Source organism: Cebidichthys violaceus, unplaced genomic scaffold (assembly GCF_023349555.1).
Source record: "Cebidichthys violaceus isolate CVI_PGR_0920_01 unplaced genomic scaffold, fCebVio1.0.p SCAF_7, whole genome shotgun sequence".
Lineage (NCBI taxonomy): Eukaryota > Metazoa > Chordata > Actinopteri > Perciformes > Stichaeidae > Cebidichthys > Cebidichthys violaceus.
The window spans coordinates 6716405-6735849 of NW_027176927.1; the positions used below are offsets into that span (position 1 = coordinate 6716405).

The following is a 19445-nucleotide window of genomic DNA, read 5'->3' on the forward strand; positions in this document are numbered from 1 at the left end:
GAATATAAAGCAAAAGGTCTAGTGTGGCAGGGATATGTACTTCCTGCTGACCTTGATGGAAGCACACACACACACACACACACACACACATACACACACACATAGGCATACAAAACAGGAAAGAGTGGATAAGAGCAACAGCTTGTTCCCCTTAAGTCCCTCTTTCCTCTCGGTGAGGAGCGGTTGATCGCCTTCTTTGGCCCCAGTTCGATGACACTGAGAGGCGGGGTCTGCAGAGCGTTGAGGTTGGAGCGGGGATTTTTCTGCCAGCTGGGCCGGCGGGACGGGACGGGGGCCCCAGATGGTCAGCGGTGGGGGGTGAAGTCCTTGTTTGTGCGCGTTGAGGGGAGTAAGCACCAGGTTAGACACAACATTGGTGTTTGGGCTGCAGACACAGCATGGCTTTGTGTGGGCGTGGGGGGGCACAGCTCATAGATGGTATGGGGGGGTTGTCCTGATTCTGCTCTGTTTTACATCCACACAGAGAAAGATCAAGCAAGAGAGGGGAAATGAGAAACAAAACATTCTTGGAAATGGTGCAGTAGCACATAGATGAGCTCTCTCTCATTGTCTGAATCGTGGCTGAAGCACTGCAGGTGTATGGTTCCTTTTCTTTCTTCCTCTGAAGAGAGGATAGCCTGTGGAGCAGGAGGTCACTGAGGCTTTGGAGACATCAAGAGACAATGTTCTCTCGTTAGTTCTGCCTTGTTACCGCTTTCCTCCTGTACTGTCTTTGGGCTCTTTTTGTCATAAACTTCTTTCATACTTTTTCATCAATTACTTCCCAACAGTACTGCAATGTCTGGTTTTATTCATCCAAATGTATTGGTGTTTTAGGTGTGTATATTTTTTCTACAGTCCCTCTCTAGTCAGACTTGTGTTGAGATATGTTTGCACTCAATTCTTTGTGATTTAGTTACCAGATGCCACCAGAAAGTGGCACAGCAGCAATCATTTGTAGGTCTCCACGAAACATTGGATTCCCTTGAATTTTCGATTATTGCAGAAAGTAATCTCTGTGGCAAACACAAGTTCATGATACTAAAAGAAAATCTTCACAAATTAACAAATTGTATCTTCATAAAAGAACTACACCACGGTCACGTGAGTATACACAATGAAGCTCTGAAGATGGATTTGTAGTCTCATTTAGCCATTTGTTATTAACCGACTTTTTTAAGGCACATAAAAGCTTCAAAAGTGATGCATCTACTGTTGTATTTTATACCGTAGAACAAAATGTTAAAATTTCTTGTTTGTGTTAACCACAGACCTTATTTCTGGCATCTAACCAAAAACCCATTTTAAAACAAAAAACAATTGACTTTCATTTTTGTTGTAGGACTCATTCCTGCAGCATTCTCTATGAATACAGGTTGAAGTTGGTCAGCAGTGCAACGATTTGTGTCAGAATTCACCAGAATTAAACTGATTTACTTTGTCTCAGCAAAACAAATCCACTGATCACAGTGATTCCATTTAAATTTATAGATTTGTCATATGGTCTGAAACTTGGCCGTTAAGAATGCTTGTGTGACTGGTCCATTGTGATGACTATAGTCGGATTAACAAAACACAACCGTGACACCCAGAATCAGTACGTCAAAGTTGACGTTGTTTTATTCATTGAGATTAATGACTCGCCTGACGCCTACTCATCTGTCATAAATCCCACCCAAATCTAAAATAACCAAAAATACTATTTCCCAAAGTCATCCTCCCATTTCACCAGAAGTGTAACTGCACCCAGCATAGAGGCTAAAGCTGCTTCATGCTATGCCCAGCCAAGGCACAGTGACCACAGCGTGCTATGCCCAGTCAGCGTAGTGAGCAGAGTTAGCGATCGCCCTGCTGTGATTGACCACGGAAGAACTGAGGCTCCACCAAGCCTTTCGGTCTCCCGTCGTCACTACAGGGATCCAACACACTTTTACTGTGGGCTCGTTATCGTTCCATCACGAGCATGAAAGTGTTTATTAAAGCTACAGTATCTATAGTATGCATTCATTACATGCATGGTGCAGTGTAAGCATGTCATTAGCATTTTTCATTGTAGTGGAATGTTAGTACCCACCATGTTTATGTGCAGTACATGCGTTAAGTGCCCAAGTGTATTCAGTATGCATAGTACGCAGCTGCTCTGCGTGATGGAGTATCTGCTCTGTATTCCTGAAGCCGTGTTGTGGGATTGTTGCTCCTTTAATTATTCTCTCATATTAAAGGATCAAAGGTCTCTGCCACAGTCAACCCCCTGCATTTCATTATAGACACACACACACACACACACACACACACACACGTGTGTACATGCTTCTGTGTGCACACTCCTTAACATGGGCACACTTTGGGAGGACATCGGTTATGTGCAATTTTTGAATTTTAAATGCGAGTTCCTGCAATTATAAAAGGGTTAAATGTTAGCCTTTTCAAGTTCTCCATTGAAGCGCCCAGCATGTTGTGTTTGATTCGGCTCCTCGGTGAGAGTTTTCTTTATCAACCAAGAGCTTGCACCAGTCCTCAGAAGGGTGTCACCGATTACCCTCTGGCATGAGGGATGGAGCATGTTTTATTCTCCTGAAGTACTTTCGTGTGTGTGTGTGTGTGTGTGTGTGTGTGTGTGTGTGTGTGTGTGTGTGTGTGTGTGTGTGTGTGTGTGTGCATGCCCACATTTGCTTAAATACACAAGTGTGTGAGTGTGTGTGCCACTTTGTCTTTCTTTGCCCTCTCCCCTTTTGCTCCAGCACTGGCCCAAACCAATCCTGTCCTCCGCTTCCAGAGGATTCTCCCGCTGATAGGCTGCTCCAGCACTACACCCAGCCCTTTGGTGCTCCCATGATGCCCTTGTGCTGTCACCACTCTGCTGCGTGGTGGCTGGCAGGAGGGGAGGATGCTGGGTGTAATTAGAGAGAGAGAGAGAGAGAGAGAGAGAGAGAGAGAGAGAGAGAGAGAGAGAGAGAATCGAAAGGGGGCTGACAGTTTGACATCAGTAGAGCACACCGTCTCTGTAATTGCTGGCGTGCATATGGCACAGGCCAAGGTTGGAGACTTGTGGGAGGAAGAGGAGGTAATGTTGGATAGAGAGGAGTCAGAAATAGGAGGGAGAGCAGGGTGAGATGCAGCCTCTGAAGCAATGGGGGAAGAGTGCACAACATCCAAAGTGGGGAAAAGGGAAGAGATCAAGGAGAGGAAGGCGGTAAGGAGGAATGCAGATCAGGTGGTGGTGGTGGTGGTGGGGGGGGGGGGGCAGTGCAGATGAAGTTACAGGTGAATGACATGTATAAGAGGGGATGCAGCATGTTGACACAGCACATGTCTATTATTACATACCCATTGCCAATACGCGCACACACTCACGTACTTCCACAGCTGGTGCACCAAAGTAAACATTTCTCTGCCTCGTTGAAGCCTCAGAAAGCACCACAGGTAGTACGAGGAGTAAACGGGTGTGTGTGTGATTGTGTTTGTGTGCGTGCGTGTGTGCGTGCGTGTGCACTTACACCTACACTGGCTTATCTGCTTTTGTGTTCCCTTAAACAGACAATCAAGTTCCTTTGTTCGGCTGTAATTAGCACACACAGGTAATAGAGCTATCGGGACGTGGCCATACAGACGCACTCACACACACATTCACAGAGGGGATATTGATCAGCGGAGTGTGTGTGTGTGTCCTGAGCGAGGGATCCAGATCGATAGTGTCCTGTCATGTTGATAGATCGCCAATTCTGTGCGCTAGCTATTGAGCAGGAAGCAGCTTTTGGTGAGACCTGCCTCCAGGGTCTCGCCTGCATCCCCACGATACACACACTTGTCTGCTCCATTATCTCACTCAGAAATATGCACCATGGCTCCCACATTCAGCTTCGAGGTTAACAGAAAAACTTGGATGTCTATTACATTTTTAGCCATGCCATAACGCCACCGTTTCTCTCTGATGGTCTCTCGTCATTTCTCCTCTCACTGCTCCATCCATCTTTGACACCCTCCGCTGACTTGCTGGACCATCTCAGTCTCCTGCTTCCTGTCATGTCTTATCTGTTTCATTTTACTGTTTCGTGATCTCTGTCTCCTCCTCTACCTTTCTGCATTCATTCCCCTTCTCATTTGTTCTTTGGGTCTCTTCTCTGTCCGCCTACTTAACTTAAGACTACTCTGCAGTCCACTGCCTTCATCCCCTCCCCATTCCGCGCTCTTTTTTTTTTTTTTCTTCCCTCCCATGTTCTCCTTCACTGACTCCCAGCACTCCCTTCCTCTCTCCTCCGCTCTGTCACCCCTCTAAAAGGACTCCCACTGATGGACCTGAACCTTCTGCCCAAGCCAAATTCTGCCCCTCATTCTTTCCTCCTGCACTCCATGCGAAGAGGAGCCCAATTAAAGTCCGTCTCCTCTCTTTCTTCCACTCCGTTGTTCTCCTCTCTGTGTGTCTGCACTCAGACTCTCTGGGGTCGCTAATTAAAACGCTTCACTTTCTTTTCTCTTTACTCCACTTCTTTTTTTCACCTGTTCATCCAATTTTCCTCTTAATATAGCTTTCTTCACTTTTGGTGTGTTCCGTCTCTCTGCCCTGTCTCAACAGCTCTGTTGTCATCAGTCTCTCCATCTGTCTTCCTCTGGGTGTCGTCTCATGTCACTTCATCACTCGCATTCTTTCCCTCCATTTGTCACACATTTCTCTCCTCATTTAGTGTTTCTGCTGTTTCATACAAAGTCTTATGATTTCTTCCTGTTGAATTGACCTCTCTTGCTCTGTCCTACATCGGTTTCCCTCAATCTTTCTCACATCTTCTCTTCCCCCATATTGGCTTGTACACGGGTAGCTCTTTATACTGCAGCTGACAGGAAGTCAGAATCTACAGTCTAAAGGAGCATGCATTATGCAGCTCTTCTGTTCTAATGATGCTGTCTTGTCCAGAGTTGTTGTTATGCCTAAAGCCAGTCAACCTTGACAGAAGACGTGGTTGTGCATTCACATGCACGTCCGCATAGGTTTGTACACGCCTGTGTATATTTGTGCTGTGTAGTGGGAGAGTGAAGTTTATTTTACACTGAACTCCCCTCAGTGGTCTCAATTAGCATATGAAGGATTGTTTTTCTCGCTCAACACCGCTCCCTTGCTGGTCTGGAAGTAAAATGCACTCGTATCATTGATATATATCGAATTGTAAAACATTCTTTTTAAGACCTGCACAACTTTGCTTTATCACTCTGTGTAATTGTTATGTGTAATATTGATGAACTATCCATCTGCTGTAACTATCCACCTTCCTTCAGGCACAAAGGAGTTATGGAATACCTGTCATCTGTCTTCTTTCTCTCTCTCTCTCTGTTTAATCACCACCTATCCTTCCCCTTCAGTCATGTATTACTCTGTACTCTATAATCGTTACGTGAAATATTAATGTCATTGTCGTTCTTCCTTCTAGGTTAACAGAAGGAGATCTGTCCATCCAGGTGAATCTGAATGACTACCTAGACATTATTTGCCCACACTACCCCGACAAGTGGACCCAGGGCCCCGGGCAGCCGGAGACGCTGGCGCTCTACCTGGTGGGAGAGGCCTCTTTCCAGGGCTGTGTGGAGACCAAAGGGGCCGTGAAGAGGTGGGAGTGTAACACCCCCCATGCTGCGTTTGGACCAGTGTGCTTCTCTGAGAAGATCCAAAGATTCACCCCCTTCTCGCTGGGGTTTGAGTTCCTTCCAGGGCGCCACTACTACTACAGCTGTGAGTAGAGGATGTGTGTCCATACAAAAGCTTACAAAAAAATAAGTGTCTGGTTTGATCAGGACTCATTTCGGTTGGTAAGGGCTACAAAATAATTTTAATGATCTGTGGACAATAAAGGAATCTATTAATTGTCTATGAAATGTAAAAAATATCCATCACAATTTTCAAAAACCAAAGATGACGCCTTCAGTCGCAACAGGAGAAAAAAATAAGGCAAAAAAAAGTGTCATATCCTTTCAACTAGAAGCTGAAAAAATTACTTGGAGCCCTTGAAAACTTACTTAGTACTAGGATCTTAAGTATTCCACATTAAAGGAACAGTGTGTAGCCTTTAAGGGGATCTATTGCCAGAAATGGAATATAATAAATAAGTATGTTTTCTTTAGTGTATAATCACCTGATACCTTTTTTGTTACCTTTAGAATTATCCGTCTATCTGGAGCGGGTCGTCTTCACAGAGCCGTGTTTCTACAGTAGCCCAGAACGGACAAACCAAACACTTGCTCTAGATAGCACCATTCACGTTTTCGTGTTGGCCACCGTAATTCTTCTTCACACTTGTCACACAGGAGAAGTTTCAGTTTGTTGCAATCTGCAAAATCAGCGCTAGGTGTAACCAAATCGTACATTTAAATGTTCATGACTCAACGAGCAAAAATCTAAGTTCAAGCTTTGGAAATGGCAAGAATTTTGTAACATCCCATCCTTAGGTAGCCCTAACTAGAAGTTAAACACTAAAGACTCACATTATCTGCATCATCAGGACTTCTTATTGCTAATAATAACTAATTGATTTGTAGTTGCAGATTAATTTCCTGTCATATCTCAAACAGTAGAGGTTCAATACATGGCTAGAGATTTGCCTTTTTAATATGCAAACAGCGTTATCACTTACTGTCTTGTGAAAAATGTCGATTCATTCTATTTCTGTTCTCAAAAAGAGATTTTAACATTTCATTATTAGACTCTGAGTAGACACCTGTGTTGGAGGAAGTGTGGCGGCCAGGAAGCCCTAGATGTTGAAAGAATTAAAAGATTGAGTGTGTTTTATGAGGCTTTGACCGTTTACAAACTGCAGCTTAATGTTTTCCATAAATTCACGCTGCATGACAATAATTTGATGTTTTCTTAAACCTGTAGGCTGTTAAACAATTTTAGTGACGGTATCTTCTTTCCCCATTACACTCCCCTGTGCTCCTCACTCACTTATCTCAAACCACTGGAGGGAGAAAAGGGAGGGAAAGACACAGAAGATTTTAAAAGGTGGCTGTAAAATCAGTTGACTGTTTTTTTTACAAATTCTGGTGTCAGTCCAACCAAAAGGAGTAGGACATGAAACAAGGCAGAGAATGAAAGAGTCAAGTGAACGCATGGTATGGAAGGGTGACAACAAAGAGACACAGGGACCGCACAGTGTAGAAGGAAGAAATGGAGATCAATACGGGACGACAGTGAGGAGGGGGGGAAAGGCAGGCAGACGGAGGTAGAGAAGCGTGGAGGAGTGACAGAGGGAGAGAAAGAGCAAAAGATGGACACAGTCTGACAGTACGGGAAGGGGAGGGGGGAGAGAGGGATGAGAGGGGCCGGATGAGAGGAATCCACATTGGAGAGAGAAAAGGGAGAGCAACAAAAGCAAAGGAGAAAAGGGATGGATGAAACGAAAAGAGAAAGAAAGAATCTTTACATAAATTACTGTTGCGGTCCATGGGACAATGGAGCATTGTGAGTGCATGAGAGAGTGCTTCCACACGCACACACACACACACACACACACACACACACACACACACACACACACACATGTATATATGTACACACACTGGGCTATTGTGGTTGTTCAGGCCCGTTCAGAGAAAAGCAACAATGGCTCTCCCCCCCTTCCTGGTCGGGCCACATTGAGCTCACAGCGATTGTGTGTGTTTTGTCCACATCAAAGATAAGGCGTAAACTTGGTCCAAATGTCTGGCTCTGGGGTCTGTGTGCTGAATGGGCCCGCAGCACTGGAGACAGTATAATGGCATTAGCCTGGGAGAACAGTACAATAGTATTAGAAACACTAATGGCATTAGTTGGCTCAGTCTGAGCTGGGCTCAGCCCCTCTCTACGGCTCCCACAGACACTGTCAACCCACTGTCTCTGGGTCTCTGCCTGACCTGCTGACCAGCACCCGCTGGTTCTCCATTTCTGGATCCCCAGAAAACAGGAAAGACCTCAACATCCTCTGATGGTTCGCAGCTCCGAGCATAGAACCCTTTTGAGGGGATAGTTTCCAGGGGACACTTAAAACTGAAGAATGCAGTAGTAATTAGTCAAAGGCATGAAAGTATGCAATCACATTGTTCACACAAAAATAAATATTGAGCTTGGAAATAGGAGTTTGACAAAACTAATCTTCCCTGAAGACATGTTTTAAAGAATTACAAGAATACTTTAAACATTTCTTTTCTAATGGGGTTTTTCAACAACAATAAATTAGCAAGTTTAAAAAGAAAAATCTACTACTCTCTCAGATGTAAAAACAAAACCATTGTTCATATAAAAAATGTAACTACTGGACAGAAGATGTCTCCTTCTTTCATTCTCACCATAGTTGCATCACAGAGTAATCTAAAAGTGGCTCCATTGGTTTGGTTTGGCATTTTGGCCTTCGCGGCTTTTTGGAACCAGAAGTGAGACAAGAGGGTGGAGCGAAGTACTGTACAACCAAATTCTGAATATGGCATGGTTAGACCAAAAAGGTAACAATTAACTTTAAAGAAGTGAAAACACACTTTGAAAGGGTTAAAGTTGTATGACGAACACCAAGACCAGACAACGCAGTGGTAACGACCCGTCAGTCACAAGGTAGCCACACTAAGGTAGACACCCTGTCTATTTTAATCTAAATGAACAACATGTTGTATTGAAGAAGACTTAAAACTAGCGATTGAGACCATAAACTCATGTTTACAACGTGTGTTGAGGTAACAAATCAAGTGAGAAGTAAGGTAATTTCCACGAGACAATCAGACTTCTTTTTTTGCGACCAGAGGAGTCGCCCCCTGCTGGCTATTAGAAAGAATCCAAGTTTAAGGCACTTCCGCATTGGCTTCACTTTTCAGACCTGGAAGGTTGCCACCTGTTGAGCACTGGAGGTTTCAAGTTCTCACGTCACGCTTGTGTTAGTTGCATGCTAGAGCATGATTGGCTTTCAAACTAGTTGTGATGTCACAAAATCCTGCTCGTTCGCGCATGTGTTAAACTGAGATTTTAGGTGAACTTTCAGCAGACAGCCTTCTAGTGTCAAACTGGGCAACTTGTGCAGAGTTGTAACACATTTGATGTGTTGCATACGATTTGCCAAATTTCTGTTGTTTTACTTTACTTTCTGTTGTAGTTTGGTGAAAGTGCTCCTGTCTTTCTTTGCGTTTCATTATTTTCATAATTTTTTTCTGAATTTGACGCATTTGCTGTCAAATTGGTGAAGCTGTTTAATCTGTGTGAGTCTCCCAGCCGCAGTACATAGTGCCCTATAGCAGCCTCACTACCAGTCTGTGCTGTATCTTCTCAGTTGAAATTACTGATTCGAAGTGGGACAGACTGTTAGCGATCATACACTCAGCTTGTGTTGTGTGCTGTAGAGTTAGCAGCTGTTTCTGAATAATTCAAATGTAAAGCCATTTAACTGCAGTTTCCAGACAGAATTTTTTTGTAAAAGCAATGCTAAACTGACAGGTAATACAGCTGATGTTTGCCAATTTTCCCTTGAGAGCCATGATCAGTATTGATATCGAAGCAGTTACATTTTTTATGCTTGCACTCTCGGCAGTGTGTTTTATTGTTTTTATTTCGTCGTGCAGATTGTGTCCCTGTGAGAGGAAGATGGTGTGATTCTTTTATATTGAGGTATTGATATGGTAGAAACAGGAAAACATACTGGCTGCTCTTTAGCTTTTCTTGTCATATACTTCAAAAGTACCAAGAGAGTTTTCAAAGAGTAGATTTGAAGGGAAGATTTTTACCTAGCAAACCTGAATTTCTCTTTTTATTTGACACGTTAGCATTTTGACTAACCGTTTGTTGGGTTTAATAGGTAAGCAGCATATTAAAATCTCTCTCGTTGTTCTCTCTAGCTCTGCCCGCAGATGAAGGCCCTCCTCTGCCATGTATGAAGTTGCGTGTCACCGTGTGCTGCGAGCCCAGTGAGTACACTCCTCTTTTCATCTGCTCTTCCTTTCATGCTCCCTCTTTGTAAACCAGGAGACTCATCTCTCTGCCTCTCTCTTCTCTACTACCAGGGCATGATATTTAGACTCCTCACCCCCACTATACTATACTATATTCCTCCTCTCTTTCTAAAGAACTGTAATGCTCTCATTCTCCATTTTTATCAAGGAAACTGAATTCATCTTTACCCTTCAGAATCTTGTATTATCTTTAACATCGTAAAATTAGATTTACCCCACTCTCCACTCCACGTTGGCTTTTAAAACTAATTGGATTGAGGTTTTTTTTTTTTTTACCATTAGTTTCCTCTCTTCTCTCCCAGCCCTCCTCCTGGTCTCCCTCACTTTCCTTCTCTCCATCTCTTTGTCCCAGTGTGAAATTCCCAGAGTTGATCTAATCCAGAGCGCGCCTAGAGTAATGTTAGTCTTCCAGTCCAGTGAGCTGCCCATTCCGGTTGGGAATGTTGCCCAGTTGCTGTGGGAATCCCTGTACAGTTGTTGGTGTGTGTGAGTGTGTGAGCATTTCTGCGTGTATGACCATTTTTCTGTGTGTTTGTCCATTCTTGCGCATGTGTGTGTGTGTGTGTGTGTGTGTGTGTGTGTGTGTGTGTGTGTGTGTGTGTGTGTGTGTGTGTGTGTGTGTGTGTGTGTGTGTGCGTGTGTGTGTGTGTGCCCCCTCATATGCTGGTCTGAGACGTCTGTCCCAGTTCCCATCCCAGTGCTAGCTGCAGGGGGCTTGTCGTGCTGACCCAGGCTGAACTAACACACACTTTTTCCAGGAAAGCTGGACGCAAGTTTCTGTGTGTCTGCGTGTGTGGGAGACCCATTCATTTAATTTCTACATGTCGTCTAACGAATACCTCCCAACCACACCGCCTTGATTAAATTCATGTCACTTTTGTGTAAAGGAAAAAAAATATGAAAAACCAGTTTAAAAAGAGCGCCATCCGTCTCGGATGAATTCTTAAATGCCATCACTGTTCTGACGCGAGACGGGGAGTAATTTACTGCGTTATTACCAGAGTGAAGGCTGATGACTTTTTTTTAAATGTTAATTATCCTGCTGTCATTAATTAGAAATACCACAGATAGTTGTTCAGTGAGAAAATGCTAATGTAGTCTTCTGACCTTCTGACAGTATTCCCAGATCAGCCTATCTGAGCCAGAAATAACCTAAATATTTGGAATCACCTGGACTACGCATGCTGGGAGACACATGCACACACACTTGACTTTACCGGTAAAGCCCATTACTTTACATTAGAAAGGCTTCCACCAAGAAAGATTCACATACTTCCATCTACTGTTTCCTTTTCTCATTTTTTTTCTCTCCCTCTCATCCTGTTCCTTAACCAAAACTAATCCCGACTAAATGTCAGGATCTCCCTCTCGTTGTCTTCCACTCCTCCCGCTCTTTCTTTCTAGTCTTCTGTCATTCCTGAAGTGGCACTAATCCTCCCCTTCTCTCTGTCTCCTCAGCTCTCTCCTCCCTTCCTCGTTTTTTATGATCTTTCGCTACTGGAGCAAAACTAATCTAGGCACCATCCATGGCAGTCTCTCACACTTCCTCCTCCCTCCCCCTTTGACTCCGCCCCGCCCCCACCCAATTCCTCCTCCACCTTTCTCTGTGTCTTCTCTATCTCTTTGTTGTATCTCCATATCTACCACACAGTTGTTCGCCGACTCCCCTGTCCTCGCTTCGCTCTATCTATGTCGTGCACATGCTGTGCGGCGAGTGCGTGGGGATGAGAATACATGAGGCCGGAGAGAGACGAGCACACGAGATGGATGAGAGTGGAGATTTAGGAGAGTTGGAGGGTCTCTCTCTCTTTCTCTCACTTTCTCTTTGACTGTCCATTAGTGGCGGTTTACCACAGCTGTTGTTGTGTTGTTCCCTGTGGTAACACCTTACATACCCTCTGGTTGCTTCCTGCTCAGGTTCCCTTTTATCTGACAGGTAGCATGGTGTGTGTGTGTGTGTGTGTGTGTGTGTGTGTGTGTGTGTGTGTGTGTGTGTGTGTGTGTGTGTGTGTGTGTGTGTGTGTGTGTGTGTGTGTGTGTGTGTGTGTGTGTGTGTGTGTGTGTGTGTGTGTGTGTGTGTGGCCCTCGGTGATGGCAGCCTCTTGTCCTTCAGCTACATCTTATCTTGTATCTAAACTTCAAACTGTGCACCTCCCTCCCCAAACTTTTTTTCTTCTTCTAAAAAGCATGTGATTAAATGGTATTTCCACGTGGGCATGCCCTGTTGTGGTTGTCTGAATTAATTATCAGAGAGTACAGACACACACACCTGCCTCACACTGGTCTGAAGGACAGAGTGATGACAGTGAGAGGGTCCGTCAGGTACGCTGTCATTGCTCCAAGGTCAGCTACCACTCGCCTGTCCCTCGGTCTCCTCTCCAGTGTGTGAATGTGTGTGTTTATCTCCTTAATTTAACCCAAGAACACAACAAACCAGGCAGGACAGATTCAGTGGTGCAGGGAGCTCCTAATGACTGTGTGTGTGTGTGTGTGTGTGTGTGTGTGTGTGTGTGTGTGTGTGTGTGTGTGTGTGTGTGTCATGTTTCCTCATCCTGGTTGTTCCTCGCAGCAGTGTAGAGCATGATTTTGGCTTTGTAGGTGTTGGTTATGTTTTTTGGCGTAGCGATGTGTGTGATGATGTTTATTTGAACACTGTCACGAGTCATGCCAGAGAAAGTGCTTTGCCGAAAGGTGCTTGAGCCCGTGTTGCATCAGAAAAACAAGGCTCTGAATCGTCATCAGCAGACTGGTGTCATGTAAAATCTTTGCCGCCCTGCAGCCATCTATTGCATCTCTCACCAACTCGCTTCGCCTCTCACTCCATACTTACCTTTTTCTTGCTGCAACTTCTCCCTAAAACTCCTCCTGTTGTGTTTATCCCTCTTCTTCACCTTGTCGCTCTGCCTCTCTTCCTTTCTCTTTTTTCGCCGTCCTACTGTGAGAAACCATTATAGACCAACTTCCCTCTCTCTCTAATTGATTCCCGTTCTCTCTCCTCTCTTTTCTGTCGTCGTCCCGCTGTGAGCAGTCCATTGCATTCATTTCAGTTTGCAGGGCTTCACCATTTTCCCCATTTTCTTTCTCTTTTTTTTCGGCTAGTTTTTTTATTTTTTTTATTTCTTACATCGCTGTCCTCCTTTACCCCCTCCCCTCTCTCCCAAATACCTTTTGTACCCTCTGAACTTGATACACACAAGGACACAATACGAACGCGCTCACGCACACACACACACACACACACACACACACACACACACACACACACACACACACACACACACAAACACCGCTTGCCCAGCCAAGCTCTCTCGGATCCTAAACTCAACACTCAAAATTTGACTTTAACCGCTTTCGTCAATTCGCGTTTTTCGTTTGCGTTTTTTTCCGCCTATCGCATATTTTATTTTATTTTTAGTAAAGTGCTAACAGTCAGGGTTGGTTAGCATTAGCTCCTTTGTGTGTAAAATGGCGGCATAAGAGGAGAGGTGGGATGGTGGAACAGTGCCTGTCTCTGCAGGGGCGTTCTGCCTACTGGAGACACACACACACACACACTGCACTGGCATGCACACACACACACACTCACACACTTAGCCATGGTTGTGCATGTACAGTTACACATGCTGCATGTTTCTGACTGCAGTGCAGAGACGACACTGTTTTTGCAGTCACGCCACCATGGACGCCATTTTGTGGCGGAGCTCACCAAGACTGAAATTATGATGTTGACACAAAGTCGTGGTCCTCAGTGTTTTTTTTTTTTTGTGCAAATGATGTGATTATAGACTGATCAAAACACGCATATCACACACAGCCGGGTAAACACAAGGCATTTAACGTTTTAGTTTCCAAATTCGGTGTGGCGTTGCGCGCACACACACACACACACACACACACACACACACACGTGTGCTAATTGATGCTTTTCAGTAAAGTGTTTTTCCTCTTCCCAAGTAAATTATAAGTTTGATTTTAAAATTTCATAATATAGTCCTTTTTTTATTGCTTCGTTTGCTGCATCCAAAATATCCACAGTAAAAGACTCACTAAAGTCAAGGAGTTGAGGTTATAAAACCAGATTTTTCTTTTAAATGACATGTTATTTTGTGTTTTATTATTTAAATGTTTTTGTTTTTTTCATTAAAATCATACATATACTGCTGATCAACGCAAAAGACAGCTAATTAATAAAGATTCTTTAGTTGTTAAATTGCATTAAAACATGGGTTAATGGCAGAAATGCTAAATTTTTCATAAAAAACTTACATAATGATGATTTTTATTCTATTGTGTGTATGTAAGACAGTGCTATTTAAAGCCTGAAATATCTGACTATTTCTCTTTTGTGTTTGTAGGGAGAAAATCAAAGCAAACGGTTACATCCACATACACACTCAGATGCACACACACCGCCTCAGTCAGAGGCCCCGACCCAGCATGCTATTTAATGCTTCGTTAACTCCTAGACGGTCGTTAGTTGTACAGGACCTGGGAGTAATTTAGTGTCTCATGTCTGTCAGAGCGACATGTTGCTACAGAGACCTGTAGGTATGGGGTGCATATTGCAGACAAACACAATGTTTCGACACTAAGCCCTCATTAATAAAACCTTTCTCCCTCTGTGTGACTGTAGAGCAGATGAGCTCAGAGTGTCCCATTTCCTCTCCCATAATCCCTCAGTCGCAGTGGGATGTGAATAGGTGGTAGTTTTCCTGGAGACATCAATACACACTTTGTCTTTGTGTGTGTGTGTGTGTGTGTGTGTGTGTGTGTGTGTGTGTGTGTGTGTGTGTGTGTGTGTGTGTGTGTGTGTGTGTGTGTGTGTGTGTGTGTGTGTGTGTGTGTGTGTGTGTGTCTTTGAGGTTGCACTGTCATAGATGGGTTCAAGGCTGTATCGATTTAATAACGGCTGCAATTGTGCAGCCTCATCCCCGTTCCCTGACCTTTCTCTCTCACTATGTTACACGGCGGTTCCTTTTTCCGAGAGGTTTTAACCATATCGGCTTTTTATTCTCACCACCTGTATTTTTGTTCCTATTCCTATTCTCTTCACCAGCTCTCCCACCCCTCCCTATCCCTTCATCCCACTCATCCTTCCCTCCATTATTTCCTTTTAGTCCGCCCCCTGCTGAGAAAGTGACGTCCAGACACAAACACCCCCCTATCCCGTCTCTTTCTCTCCCTCCCTTTTCTCTTTGTCTGACCTTGTTTCAATCTTTCCAACCTTCTTTTTTTTTTTTTTTTTTTTTTCACCATACTTTCTCACTCGGATCTCCCCTGCTCTCTTTCATCTTCTGTCCACTTCTTGGTTTCGCTCTGTCATTTTGAGCTTTCGTGTGTTTTTTTTCCCCCTTTTTCATTTCCTGTATCCCCTCTGTATAATCTCGATCATTCTTACTCCTACTAATTTACATAACACTATCTTTTCCTGTTGCCATGCTTCTCAAGCGCTTTTTTTATCCGACCTTTAAGAGAATTTGCATAGGGGACATATTTAGGGTTGCGCAGCCAGTCAGTACTAATTTTTCATGGCGTAAGGCTTTGAGTAATGGTAAATACCTTCCCTTGGTCATTTGTCTGTTTCTTGCTCCTTTTGTTCCAGAAAGCAGTAGCTTTACTGAGAAAGTTAAGCACACAAAAATGACTAATCAGCAACTTGTTTCTTTGCCTCAACTTTATCTATATCTTCTCTCTGTGCTCTCTCTCCTACTACAGCATCAGAGGGTTCAAAACAAATACAAGGTGAGATGCAACATTTCAAACCCAATTTATTCTTAAATGCAGGCGTCTTTATGATGTTTTCTCTGCCCATCTGTCTCAAATTCAAGTTCAAATGTGGTTCACTTGCATGACGTTTATTATAACAAGAACATGGCACATCATCTGTATGAAAACATGACGGTGAGAACCTACATACAAATCTACTTTAATTAATCAGTCATGCAAATTAGTCAAATGGAAAATGCTCCACCTGTTCCTCTTCTGGGAAGTTTTTCCTCAAGATATTGGAACCTGGCTGCTGCGATTTGCACCCATTCAGCCACAAGAGCGTTGGTGATACAGAGCAATAAGACTCGCACTCTGCATTCCAATTCATCCCAAAGTTGTTCTACGGCTACGCCAAACTTAGAATCCAAGGACCTTCTATAACGTGTCACAAAGTTAGGAGGCATACCATTGTCTATAATATCTTTATATGTTGTAACCTTATAATTTTCATAATTTGCAATTAAAGTGGCTAGCCCAAGCTGTTGAAAAATGGTGCAGGCCAAACGTCAGGTACACCATTTCATTCATAAAGGTTCCTTCTCTCTTCCAGTAACTGTAGGTGAAAGCAGAGGCTCCATCCTGAGGACGGCTTCACCTCCACTCCTCCTCACCCTCGTCCTCTTATTGCTGACTACCTGACTTCCTCATCCGTCCTCACCGCTGACCTCGCACCCGTTCTCCCCCAGATTGGGAGATTGTTTTACTCAGAAATTAAGTACACAATGCAATCTACACTCTGACAGTGAATGACGCAATGCAATCTATGCTGAACTACTGCAAATGACTCGTATTACCTTGTGGCTGGTTTACCTGTGAAATTCCAGAAAGAATCTGTTTCTTCTCCAGAATGTTACTCAGGGACCGACGCGCTGAATCACAGTGATTCATTTCTTGTTGTTCTTTTTCTTGCGCCAGTTGTGTAAGCGGTAACACAGAATAGTACACACAGAGCTAGGCCTAGTCATAAGACTCAGAGCCCACTCTGATGTCAGAAGAACAATGACTCTGCCAGGAAGCAAGTTTTCCCCTTTTTCATCTCCGTTTCTCATTTTTTACTTATTGTGTTGTATTTGCTTCTTTTTGAGAACCTGCGTTGTGTTAAAAAGTGGCCACATAAACACAAGCTACTGTACTGAGTGGTTCAGGTTGGAGGTCAGTCTGCTTTATTTCTCTACATCGTGATACATAAATAACTGACACATTTTCACTGTTTCAGTTGCATCTGATTAAGATAGATGTGTTTAAAAACAGTTTTTAACTAATTAGATTTAGGAAATAAAGGTGTTTTTTAGGAGCAATTGGGCAATATTCTGGAATCATCAAGCAGGGCTGCTGCGCCCCCTACTGGGATCAAACTGGTTGAACTGGAGTTGGACTGGGATGGCCATGAACTGGACACATAAGCTGGACACTAGTGCTCTATCGTAATAATGGGACCTGGGACAGAGTTTGTCCTCTCTGATTGGACCCCCCTGTTGTTCTGCCTCCCCACCCTTCTCTCTGCTTCGGAATAAAGCACAGAACAAAGGGGTTTATGGGTAAATGGAGAGCATCGGCTCGCCTCGTTCCACTGAACACACTGCGGACCACTGAGGAGGCTGATTGGTGAACAACCAGGTGTGCAGATATGCACACATGCTTTTTGTTCCTTTTTGTTGTTTGTTTTTTACACAGGATCCTTGATTTTAGGTTTTACTGTATAGTTAATATATTCTACAAAATTAGATGTATTAACTTCATAATTCAACATTTTATTAGGAACTGATCTCTGAAATTTAAGTGCAAAAATCTGACATACACAATGACTTATATTCTGGATATATATGCATTTGCTGGTATTTTCAATTTGCTCTGCTACAGTGTAGTTTCACAAATTCAATGTGATTATTGCCAAACATTTTTTTAAGAAATTGTTCAAATTGACTGTCATAGATTAAGAAAATATCATCTATTAATCGATGAATTAACAATTCATTGATTTTTTTTTTTATTGAAATTCGAGATAATGTAGGTGTGTATTTTTTATTGAAATTAAATTAAGTTTATATATTTATAGTTACATAATTTCCCTACAATTTGAGTGACTTGAGCTCCGAAAATCTATAGTTTAATTGTTTCATTTATTGAACAATTTATTCTATCTTAAAACAAATACCACATTGTTAGCACTTCTGTATGCTGTAAGTCACACCAGTCATGCTATTTTTTAAAGTCATGTTTTTCTTAAGTTTATTTCCTAAATGGGTGAAAAAAACTAAGTTTTAAGATAAAAAATAATTTCAAAGATGTAGACTTTTACAATCACGTACAACTAGGAATTTGTTTTTCATTTCTTTACGTGTGTATAACGTGTTCTGCTTTCACATTTTAGTGAAGAATGTAGCTTCTTCTGTGAAGAGCCAACTGCAATCTGAGCCTTTTTTTTGTATGTGGCAAGACAACAAAAATAAATGATTGCATTTTAACGCTTTGAGTCGATTTGTCATTTAAACTTTTAGAAGTATTGATGTTTTATGCAACCGCGCGTCTCTGTGAAAACACACACACGACTTTATTTGCGGAACACATACGTCAAGTGTAATACTTTCGATAAGGAGACTTCAGGGACTTGAAATGACCTTGTGGTGCAAGAGGCCATTGTAATGTGAGTAACTTAGTGGAATATTGAGCTGAGTTTTTATCTCTGGGCAGCCAAAGCCTGATAAGACTCCAATAGACTCCCGGTATTAAAAGACCCTGAAGCATCATTGCAATACATCAACCTTACAGTAGTAACTGTATTTATTTTCAGTGAGGGGGAATACAGAGCAAGAGGTGGTGTTTTTGTTTTGTACATATAGAAGTGTACATCCAGATGAGCTGTAAATGTATTTCCATTTATGTAGGCTGTAATGTAGAGCCTCTTGTGAAGCCAGAGAGGCAATTTCCTGGATAATATGGCTAATGCTTCTATTTCATGGTTTATGATCTCTTCTGATGACATGTTTGTCACTGTTGAGGCATGTTATAAGCTGGCTTTGATTTTGACCTTCACGAAGAAATTTCCAAAGCCTATGTTTTCATTCTGTTTCCATTGTGAATGATGAAGTAAGCATACTGAAGTCAGCAGGGCGATACTCTCAGACTGGTGGTAAAGGAAGCCTGTGTCCACTTCCATTTTATGTGTGAAAAAACTGTACGGTTGTTTATTCCCGCAGAAGCAAGCACAAACCAACGCTTTTATGTAATAGTGTGATAGAGTTTTTTATGTTTTATCTTTGATTCCAGACTGGGAAGATTGTTCAAGCATTTCCTAACGTTTCTAATATTTTCTGAATGCATTGGAACTTGACAAAGTTAATGGTTTTAACATGTCTGCTGTGCATCAATGTGCTAAAGCTGGAACTAAACTCGCTCACCAAAATAAACATCATAATTATGGACAGATGTTGCCATATTATATAAATTTAGAAGATCATGAAAATCCCACGTCAAAGCTTCCTCAGAGGCTCTCTGGGGCAACTGGGATCATAAACAATTTCTGGGATGACAAATTTAGTTTTTAACTATCTGTCTGACTAAAAAAAAAAACAATCCTTGTTGCATATCCATATTGCAGCTCTCCTTTTCCACCAATGGCACTGTAATTACACTGTATCATATTTCTACACAGCAGGTTCTTTTGCCACAAGTTGGCCTATATTTAATTGGACATCGGCTGAATATTTAAGGCTTGGATTGCCTGTGTG

The 19445-nt window shown here is 42.8% G+C and overlaps 1 protein-coding gene across 1 annotated transcript in view; it reads left to right on the forward strand.

Annotated features, from left to right (window-relative positions):
• si:dkey-246i14.3 (ephrin A4) overlaps nt 1-18182 on the forward strand; it is a 32415-nt gene extending 14233 nt beyond the window's left edge. Inside the window, exons 2-5 of the mRNA XM_068736357.1 lie at nt 5421-5719; nt 9835-9903; nt 15664-15690; nt 16268-18182. Of these exons, the coding sequence (XP_068592458.1) occupies nt 5421-5719; nt 9835-9903; nt 15664-15690; nt 16268-16356 (484 nt within the window). The 3' untranslated portion in view covers nt 16357-18182. The remainder of the gene's footprint in view (nt 1-5420; nt 5720-9834; nt 9904-15663; nt 15691-16267) is intronic.
• Nucleotides 18183-19445: the final 1263 nt, after the last annotated feature.